The sequence below is a fragment of the Arachis ipaensis genome, chromosome B05, assembly GCF_000816755.2.
Source record: "Arachis ipaensis cultivar K30076 chromosome B05, Araip1.1, whole genome shotgun sequence".
Taxonomy (NCBI): domain Eukaryota; kingdom Viridiplantae; phylum Streptophyta; class Magnoliopsida; order Fabales; family Fabaceae; genus Arachis; species Arachis ipaensis.
In genome coordinates, this window is record NC_029789.2 from 26455863 (window position 1) to 26466984 (window position 11122).

The 11122-nt window shown below is 37.4% G+C and overlaps 3 protein-coding genes across 3 annotated transcripts in view; 1 reads left to right on the plus strand and 2 right to left on the minus strand.

The window, feature by feature from the left end:
* On the minus strand, nt 30–2112 carry LOC107643396 (protein ALTERED XYLOGLUCAN 4-like). Its single transcript, XM_016347027.2, has 2 exons — nt 1691–2112; nt 30–1339 (listed from the first exon to the last, which is right to left on the minus strand). The coding sequence occupies exons 1-2, from the start codon at nt 1941–1943 to the stop codon at nt 237–239; spliced, it is 1356 nt and encodes a 451-aa protein (XP_016202513.1). The 5' UTR covers nt 1944–2112; the 3' UTR covers nt 30–236.
* Nucleotides 4886–7518, plus strand: LOC107640413. Its single transcript, XM_016343935.1, has 5 exons — nt 4886–5501; nt 5590–5657; nt 5730–6559; nt 6677–6821; nt 6877–7518. The coding sequence occupies exons 1-5, from the start codon at nt 4886–4888 to the stop codon at nt 7516–7518; spliced, it is 2301 nt and encodes a 766-aa protein (XP_016199421.1).
* The window catches only part of LOC107640415 (protein MAIN-LIKE 1-like), a 2352-nt gene continuing 699 nt past the window's right edge, over nt 9470–11122 (minus strand). The window contains exon 2 of the mRNA XM_016343936.1: nt 9470–10099. Coding sequence (XP_016199422.1) covers nt 9470–10099 — 630 coding nt within the window. The remainder of the gene's footprint in view (nt 10100–11122) is intronic.

Genomic DNA, 11122 nt, shown 5'->3' on the forward strand with positions numbered 1-11122 from the left:
TGGCCATCATTGCATAATTTTTTTTTTTGGTGACAATCATTGCAAAATGTTTGTAACAAATTAAATTAATTCCCTTTTCATATCCAAAGAATATAAATAAGGATAACCTAAAAATTCTACTATAGACAATCCTTCCTCAACTGGAATTGGTCCTTCCATGACCCCCATGAAATGTTCCTAAAGTATACAATAAAATTAACGAGATGAATATGATTACTTAACTCGTTACATTGTCTCTATTTCTCCCATTTTCTCATGATCTGCATCAAAATCTCATTCCACGTGTCTATAGGCCCTGGCAAACACCAATGAACACAATCATTTTGCACATGTTCTTGAACTCCACTGGCAAATGGAAAAGGATTCATGTAAGGACCAGGGTGCCCATCAGGTCTCAACAATGCTAATTCCGTTACATCTAATGCCTCTAACCTAATAAGCCTTCCAAATTCGGATTTGGCCTTATTATTAGCAATTTTCACTTCTTCAATCTCAATCTTCCTCATCTCAGCATCCATTCCTTCAAGTTTCTTCTCCCCCTTCTCATAAGGCATAGTTTTTGGACATGCACCAGCCTTATCCCAATCACCTTCAAAATGATGGGGTGAAAATGTTGTCACAACCACATCGATAATTCCATTTTTGCCCTTACCTCTTAATTTCCTCTCAATTATGCTATTAAGTGTAGTCTTCAAAGCCTTCCTTAACACATCATAAAATCCAATCTCTGTGTGATTAAGACCAGGACAGTAATGACAACCTAGAATTGAACCATTTTCATAGTAAATTGCTGGAAGCAAAAACCAATGCCCAATTGATAACACAATCGTGTCCAGCTGATCCATATGCCTAGCCCATTTCTCATCAACACGCTCCAAATACAACAAATTATTGGGCCTTGTGCTTGATTTCTCAACACATTGAACAAGAAATGGAGACCAATACAATGATATGCTTGAATTGTGTGAAGCAAAGTGCCATTGACCAAATTTACCTTGACCATCACCATTTTGGTGCACAACTTTTGGAGTTGAAATAGTGGATATCATGCATAGTAGTGACTCTAATTGGTTCCTAGCAAGAGAGTCACCAACGAAAGCAATGTGCTTGTTCCTAACAAGTTGGAGAAAAATGTTGGGGTCAAACGTTGGAAGGTTGCATTCACTTGGCTTCCATCGCCAATAAAGGTACTCTGAGTCAGGTCTTCCATGTGTTATGCAATTTCTACCTTCTTTCATCATGCCACAATTTGTATCATTGTAAAAAGGTCCTCTCTTGTCACGGACCCATTTGCCATTAGAGTAATCACATGATTTTTCTTCATAAACTTTTTCCTTTTCTGCAATGAAAAATCAAATAGTAGTAAGATTTGATCAACAAATTAACCATTTCTGGGCAACATCATATGATGCTATTAATTAGAATCTCAATGTTAAAAAATTAAAATCCACTAGTATATTAATCCGTCTATTTTAAAATGAATATTATTTTGACTAAATTAATATAATTAAAATTCAAATCAAAATCCAATCCATTATTTATGATGGTGATACTATCACTTTTGATACAATAGTACCTACAAAATTGATACGTCTGATTTTAAATTTTCAATGTATCTTTCTGTCAGAAACAACAGTAACTAAAAAAAAGTGAAATAGTATTAACAACATCAAGTTATGTATATTTGTACCTGAAGACAAAGGAGACGGTGAAGAAGAAGGGAGAGAAACATGAAGAAAAGGGTAAGAGGAGTGGGAGAAGTCATCAGTTTTTGGTGATGGAGTAGTAGTAAAAGGTAGAAAAGGATAGAAGTACAAATGAACAAAAGCTATGGAAAAAAGAGCAAAGAAAGTCCAAGGAAGAAGCCTCTTTGTGAGTGAGATAATTGAAATGGAATAATGATCCTTGAATAATGGATTTGTGGTAGCTCCCATTTTTTTCATAGCCTTCTTTCTTTCTTTCTTTCTTTTTGCTTCTGAAATTCCTGTTGTTCTGGTATATGATGTTTTGAAGTGAGAAGACACAAAAAAGAGAGTAAGAGACACGTTTCTCTTTGGAATTGATCAAGAAAAATGAACGCTAAAGTTGACACCGTCTCAGCAATTTATATTGGATTGTTTTTCAGTGGCATAGCCATAGGGAGGATAGTGCTATATCAATTTTGTTATAATTTCTCTAATTTCATACCAATCAACTAAACAAGAGTTTGTTTGAAACAAAATATTATTGAAATTTATTTTATTTGATTTGAAATAAATTAATTAAATCCAGAATAGATTATTGTGTTTATATTTAATAATGTAAAATAAAAATTAATTTAATTTAAAAATAATTTAATTTTATATTTTTATCATTTATTTACACATTTTTTTAATCTCCGTCAATAACCACAATGAGTTCGGATGGCAACCAAGGTGGCCTCGACAGCGAACTTAGGCTGTTATTGGAGTTCACGTTGAAGAAGAGAGAAGTTCGTTTGAGTGCTTTGAACGCCTCGTTTTTATGTTTGACAACTTTTTAAAATTCTGAACCTAAAAGTGATTTTGCCTCTAAACATACGTCTACCGGAAGCTAAAAATTCTAGCTTCTGCGTTTACTTTGGGGAAGGCTAATTAAAATTGGGAAATTAAGTAAAAAAATTATTCCTCTTCTATTAATCATATCCTTCATTTTCTTCTATAAAAATGATGTAAGTAACCATATAATTTTCATAATAGTTCTTTGTGTATGTTCTTGGTTCCAATTTTTTTTTTCATGAAAATCTTTCATATTTGTTACAATCACTGCCAAGATAAATATTTTAATTTTTTTTATTACTTTTAGTATTCTCTTTCATATTTTGATTTTTATGTTTTTTATTGTATTTTTTTATTTATATATAAATATTTTTTATATTATTTTTTGTATTCTGATATTATTTTTTTAGTGTTCTGATGTCATATTTTTATTATATTTTTTATTCATATAACAATTATTGTTGATATAAATTCTTATTTTTATTAATTTTTATGATATTTTTATTAATATTTTTATTATTTTTTGTTTATATAAATTCTTTTTTTATCTTTTATTATACTATATTTATGTTGTGTATAAATTTTTTTTATTTTTTTATTTAGTTTTATTCATATAAATTTTATTTACTTCTTATTATAATTTTTTTTTGTTCCTATGATATATGTTGTTAGTTGTAATTATTATATTCTATGTTTGTACGGAATTTTTTTGTTTTTATTGTACTACTTAATAAGATTTATTCAAGTATCTAAAGTAAAATGATAGGATAATATAAAAAATTATATAAATTGATGTCTCTTTTAGTAATTTTTTATTTAAAAATAATTTTGAATAGTATAATCCAAACAATATTTATGTTACTATAATCCATTTTAATATAAAAATTACTAAACATAAATCACGTTAACACAAACTTACTTTTTATCAAAATCAAGTTTGCAAAATCATTTTTATACAAACTTTCAATTACAAACTATAATCCAAACACACTAGTATGCTCAAACAACCTATACAATTTGCTTGGACAGCCAGCCCTATTTGTTCGGTTGGTCTGAGTGGCTGAAGTTCAATATTATAACTTTTTAATACCTAAAGAATAAAATTAATTTTTTATATTTTAAGACACTAAATTATTTTAATTCAAATTAAATCTTTTCAAAAATAGAAGAATTTTTTAGTTTAGATATAATGTAAATCTGTGAGATTTACTAATTAATTCAATTTCTTTTTTTGTTATTTTATTCCAACTAAAAAAATTTGATTTCCAAATCAAATTAATTCTAATTTCATAAAATTCTAAACACACCCTAATTCCATAAAATTAACTTTTCCTTAGCTGTTAATAATTTCTCTAATTTTGTTGTACTGGGCTCTAATAATTGATTCATTCAATTGTAGTTAGTTAAATTGATATATTTAAATAGTTTTTCCATGTATAAATTTTGAAATTAGACTTAAAATGCATGAGTAGTAACCTAGTAATAGTGACTTTGACAATAGCAACTTACGTGTTGTGAATTGTGATGGCTCAATTTGATGGTGTTGCTGATTTGACTCATTGGGATGACACAGATGACTAATACCACTCTTTTGTGAAAAAGCATTGGATGCTATTAGTAGTTGTTTACCTGCTCTAATAGAGTAATGATTCTATACATTTTTTTTTTTTTGAAAGGAAATGATTCTATACATTTTAAAGATTATAAAACTAACTAACCCTCCTAAACAATTTCAAGAAGAATTTATTAATTGAAGATTAAATCACAACAAGCCTTTTTAGCACCTGTCGTTTTTCTTCTCTAAGAATTTCCACCTCAATCAGCATTGCATAAGTTTCGAAAGTGGCATCACTGAAACATGTGGCTGATTAATTTTGATATGGAAAAGGTTTTGGTGATGTGCATTGAAATGGGTGTTTCACCAAATTTTGCACTGCTATGAGACATATAACAAACGCAAGTTGCGTTTTTTATGCTTCACAATTAAATTTTTTTTGCTTTACAATTGAATGGAGACAAACGCATGTTGCGTTTGTGAAATTGGAATTAAAATTTTTTTTTTAATATAAAACGCATGATGCGTTTGTGAATTTGATGGGCTCAGAAATTTTTTTGGGCAGAGTAAATCGCATGTTGCGTTTTATTTGGCCCGAAAATTTTTTTTTGAAGTCCGTAAAACGCAGGTTGCGTTTTATATGTAATATAATATTATAATGAAGAACTTTGCCTATAAATTGCTAACTCAGCTATCTCAAACTCGTACCTCACTCCTAAATCTCTCACTTGTGCTCCCTTTCACCTTTCATTCGTTCATGCATCTCTTAATTGTGAGATTTTTTGGGTATTAGAAGGGTTAAAAAAGTGAGATTATGGAAGGTATTGCAAATATACGAATGTATTATAACGGTGAGGTTATATCGAACACACACGAAGGAGTGACTTTTGTTTGTGAATGTCCGTTTTCATTTGCTATTCTATATACCACGAGTTTTGTGGAGTTGCAAAATGGTATTTGTGTCAACATACCAAGTCACATTTCGAAAAGGGTGAGCTATATTTTGTACAGGAGTCCTGTACAAGTATTTGGTGGGCTGATACAGTTTCAAATAATGGCCATCACTGACGATGCAAGCATGCAGCGGATGTTCTGTATTTATCAACAAACCCGATTTCAGGTGCCGCTAATAGAGCTGTACGTTGAGTTTGAACAGCATACGGGGGTGGATGAGTTTGACGAGGAGGTCAACATTAACGAGTTTGGGGATATAGGCTGGGAAGAAGATAACGACGACAGTGAAGAGGAGTTCGAAGCCAACTATGAAGTCGATGACGAAAACGATGACGGAGATCTGGCCGGCAATCCGGCGGTGCCAAATGAAGCGCATGCTGTTATAAGCCAGCAGCCGTTTGGTGTTCCATCTTTTATGCGAACTCTGGATCTCGAAGCCATGCATGCCCCAGAATTTCCTGAGTATGCGAATATGGGTATGTTATATTATGGTTATTAATTCACGTTACCACTAGTGTCCATTTTATTTGCCTTGTCTGACTGATGGTGGTGCGCTTATCATAGGTGAAGGCAACGCTGCGGCCGAAGATGGTGAATTCAGTGTCGGAATGGAATTTGGCTCTAGAGAGTCGGTGATATCTGCAATCAAAAGCTACACTATCTCTAGAGGAGTTGATTACACTGTGTATGAGTCTGAGCCGCAGACATTCTATGCGAAATGCAAGGGTTATGGTGCCGGGTGCGATTGGCTTATCCGAGCTAGTTTGATTCGAAAGAAAGCTTGTTGGGAGATCAGGAGATACAATGGCAAACACACGTGCACCATGGGAACTATCTCGCAAGATCATGCCAAGTTGGACTCAGACACAATTGCAGATGCCATTAGGCCGTTGGTCGAAGCAGATCCGTCCATAAAGGTGAAGTCTATTATTGCAGAAGTTCAGTCAAAGTTCAACTACACTATCAGTTACCGCAAGGCTTGGTTGGCAAAGCAGAAATCTGTCGCAAAAGTTTTTGGTGGTTGGGAGGTTTCTTACCAGACTCTGCCAGTTTGGCTGAAAGCAATGACTGCAAAGATGCCAAGGTCTCGTGTTCAAATAAAGACGCTCCCTGTTTACCGTGAGAGTGAGGAGGTTCAAGGTGTAAGAGTTCTTCATCGCGTTTTTTGGAGCTTCTATCCGTGTATAGTAGCATTCCGACACTGCAAGCCACTGGTGCAGGTTGATGGCACACACCTGTACGGTAAATATAAAGGTGCGCTTCTAGTTGTCGTTGCACAGGACGGGAACCAGAACATTGTGCCTATTGCGTTTGCAATAGTCGAGGGTGAGACGGCAGACGCGTGGGAGTTTTTCCTAAGCAACCTGCGGAGATATGTTGTTACCATCGATGGCGTCGGCATTATTTCTGACCGCCATAACTCCATTGACGCAGCAATAGCTCGCAGCAACGGTGCATGGTCACCGCCAAGAGCGTGGCACATGTACTGCATCAGGCACATCGGTTCCAACTTCTTAAGGAGGTTCAAGGCTCCGTATTTGCATAAACTCGTGGTTAACACATGTATTTGATTTCGTTGTTATGGTTTTGTTCCTATTAATTTCGTGCAACTTCGTTATGATGAAATGGTTTCTCCAACAGGATATTCTAGGACGGAGCAAGAGTACAACAAAAACTACCAAAGGCTGAGAGAGCGGGGTGAGGCGTATGCGCAATGGTGTGATGAGATCGGTGTTCAGAGATGGGTGTTGGCATTCGACGGAGGTCATCATTGGGGACATATGACGACAAACTTGGTAGAGTGCATAAATTCTGTCCTGAAGGGTGCACTGCATAAATTCTATCCTGAAGGGTGCACACAACATTCCTGTGACTGCCGTTGTTAGGTATACTTTCTATCGGCTGAATGAATTGTTTACTCAGAAGAGCGCCGAGGCTCATGAGCGTGTCCGCAACGGATTCACGAATTTGGAATTTGCCACCAAAAGAGTCGAAGAAAGTTTTCGACGTGCAGGCAACATTGTGGTCAATAGGTTCGACAGGCGCAACGAGATGTTTGAGGTTCGCGAAATGCAAGATGGTTCCATTCACACTGTTAATCTCGCGCAACGACACTGCGATTGTGGCCATTTCCAGGTCGAGCGACTCCCATGCCGCCACGTCCTTGCATGTTGCGCCAACCAGCGTCTTGATTGGCAAATATATGTGCATGATGTGTACAAAATGTCCGAAATTTGCAAGGTCTACAGAGGCGAGTTTGTCCCGATGGGTGACCCATCTACGTGGGCTCCGTATGAAGGAGCGAAGGTGATCGCGAATTGGACATTGAGGCGCGCGACGAAAGGTAGACCCAAGTCAACCCGCTACTTGAATGAGATGGATTCGCGGGACATGCGCCGTCCTCGCCGGTGTACTATTTGTGGACGGGAGGGACATAGCCAGAGTCGATGTCCGCAGCGCGCAGAATCAAGCTCTGCTAGGAATCAAGCTTGATTAAGACTTTTTATGTTACTTTTTATGGACCTTTATATGTAACTTTTTTTGTAAGCTTAAGTGATATCTTTGTCCTTTTATTTATGTATGCAGTGAATAACGTCTAAACATTTAAACATAGTAACGGATATGATTACCAATAGAAACCATAAACACATAGTAACTGACATGATTACTAATACAAACATGTAAACACATAGTAATAGAAAAGGTGACTAACAGAAACGTCTAAATATACCATACAATCTACATCACTGAATAAAAACATAAACTCAAACGGACTGAACTAAACTGCATCAACCTACTTCCTGGGCGCCTTCTTCGCGTACTGAGATGGGGTGTATTTGTCCAGAGGTGCAATCTGTGTCCGTAAATTATACGAATGACCCTGAGTACTACTCGAGTCACCAACACCGACATCTGGCATGCTGGCACCGCCAGTTTCATAAGCACTGGATCTACTCAAGCCCCGATCACTATATCCACCAGAATGAGACTCATGCTGGAAGGCATCTCCCAGAAATCCCTCTTCCGGCTGTGGGCATTCATTTAAGTCGAACAACGCAGTGCGTGGTGGTGCGGACAGACGAGTAGGACCTACATGACCCGGTGATCGATCCATACTGAAGTCACTATCATGACCTGACGTGGCCCGACGACCAACAGACGGCTCACTACCAACAGGCCCTTGCTGCTCTCGCGCTGGAAATAGCTGAGATGTCTCTCTCATGAGTCGAGAGAAGCTTATCGAATCAAGCCCAACAAATGGACTTAACTGACCATCTACTGGAATGAGCAACTGTGGTATGTAGGGCTCTGCTGTCTGATGTTGTTGTGGTTCCTGAACGTGCTGCTCATATGCCGGCACCTGATGATGCTGCTCATACCCTGGCATCATGAACTGGGGGTCATATGCCGGCGCCTGGAACTGGGAATCATATGCAGGCGCCTGGAACTGGGGCTCATATGCAGGCGCCTGGAACTGGGGATCATATGGTGGCACCTAATTGTAAATGAATAACGCTAATCAATAACGGTAACAGTAAAGCTTATAATTAATAACGGTAATATTAACACCAATAAACCTTAACGATACCTGAAACCCTTGATCATAGGCCGGATCCTGATGTTGAGGTCCAGCTGGTTGTGGTGGAACTTCTTGCTGTGCGTTCGCGTCGGCCTCTTCATCTGCAACTCTATCTGACAGTCGTAGGTGACCCCCGTATTGCTGTGTGTACCAGTCATAGTACAATGGGAGGGGATGGAAGTCAACAATCTCCTCCCCTACCTGCAGTCTATCATAGCGGCCAGAACGCCACATGTCAAGCCATTCCTTGGTCCGGTCTCTCCAGTCATGATGCTGGGCACCGCTCAAACGCCTGCAATGAGCACTACCGATCTGAAATGCCGGGTCTGGTGGAAGCTGCTGCAACCCAAATTGTCGACGAACTCGATCTGTTGGGTGCCATTCTATACATTCGAACGACACTAATGGCGACTTCGTGGAGCACATAAATAAATTTACGCCGAGTTCGATCGGAACATCCACGTCGATATACGGCCGCCATGTAAACTGCACACCAGTAAGCACGAGACCTATTAGTAACATTATTTTTCTTAACAAAGACGCATACCTAAATGGTTAAAACTCACATCATTGACTCCCATGTCATCGAGTCCTCGTCTAAACTGCGCCGTAGACCTCCGTGTATATCTTGTATGCCGGCGCCAATGACTCCACCTACGCACAAGTAGGATGACCTCAACAACAACAACAACAACAACAACAACAACAACAACAATGATGATAATAATAATAATAATAATAATAATAATAATAACAGTAAAGTACAATACCGTCGCGCAAGTGGAACACCAATATCGAGAAGCTGATTGCGCGGTATAGGGGCCATAAACGGCATACGCTCCCACGCCCAAACAAAAAGCAAAATCAGTGGCCCATCCATCTCTTTACAGTTGTACCGCGATGCACGACACAACGATCTGTATAGATGTGCCAGACTAGCTGCCCCCAACTGTATTGTGAGATCTGATGAAAATCACGAAGTAGAGGCAAAAACTTCGAGTTCAAAGACGTGGTGGACTTATCTGGAAACACCACTGTACCAAGCACGCAGAAAATGTGAGCCCTGACATACCGCTCAATAGACTCCTGCGTGTCACACGGTTCACTGTCTCGACACCGCCGGACCCAATGGAGATTTACCTTGCCCAACACGTGATCGTCCGGACCCGGTTGCCGACCAAAACAAGCGAGGCAGTTATCCACCAAAAACTGGTAACTGCTATCCGATCTACCCGTGACGGGTTCTCCGTTAACATGGAGGCCAAGTATATGTATCACGTCTTCCAGCGTCACCGTCACTTCACTCACTGGAAGGTGGAACGTATGAGTTTCTGGCCTCCATCGTTCCACCAAGGCACTTAAGAGTGCAGAATGACCTCTCATTTCACCAATTCGTGAAACGTGTTGAAACCCAGTTAATGCTAGTGCCTCTGCAGCTCTCTCATTAAAGGTATCTGGCGGATCAAATTTTCTAGGCAACAAATTTCTGATCGCCTGCCAAAAAAAGATAATATTCATTGAAATTAACAACAACTAACATAATAATAATAATAATAATAATAATAATAATAATAATAATACCAATAATAATAATAATAATAATAATAATAATAATAATAATAATAATAATAATAATAATCTAACTAACTAACAGTAATAATAATAACAATAACACTTTTCAAATAAAAAAAATAAATTAAAAATAAATATATTCATTCATCATAAAATTAAAAGAAAAAATATTACCCATTGAGGATGATCCAAATACTCAATAATGTGTTATTCAGGTAACGTAAAATTACGAACCATTTTTTTTTTCATATACTTAAACCCAGCCTACTATTTCTTCTTCTTCCTCCCACAGTCAACACTGCCATGCTCCTCCACCGCAGCTTCAACTATCTTTGTTACACTCTCCCTCTCTTCATCTGCGTTTGTAACTTTGGCTTTTTAAAGCCCTCTCCAAACCCATTTATTGGACACGCGTCGAACATGCAATAAGGGTCAGTGACAATCGCAACTTGCGATTGTGGAGTGTGGCTTGACCAAACCCTTCTGCATGCATTGGTTTCATTTGTGTCTTGGAATAAAACGCAACTTGCGTTTTTCAGTGTGCAGCAGACACGTCCCATCCATGCATTGGTTTCAATTTTGTTCATCAATAAAACGCAACTTGCGTTTTTCAGAAGCTGTTTTTGGCAAATCCACATTCCAGGATAACACACCATCTTACAATAACCTTGCATAACACCATTTTTAGTTCCATTCATAAATTATTTTCTGGAAACATGTAAGTGCGATGGAGAGGCTAGGCAAATGACTAACACATGTCATCCCTTTTTGTTTTGTTTTATTGAGGAAATTACCCTTTTTTAACAATAAAAATTTTATTGAAAATAATTCTAAACATAAAAAATCAAACTAATTTGATAACAATTATAAATTAGGTTAGTTTGACAAAACTGATAGTTATGCAAAAAAAAAAAGTAATTTTATTAAACTATTCTAATTTTTTTA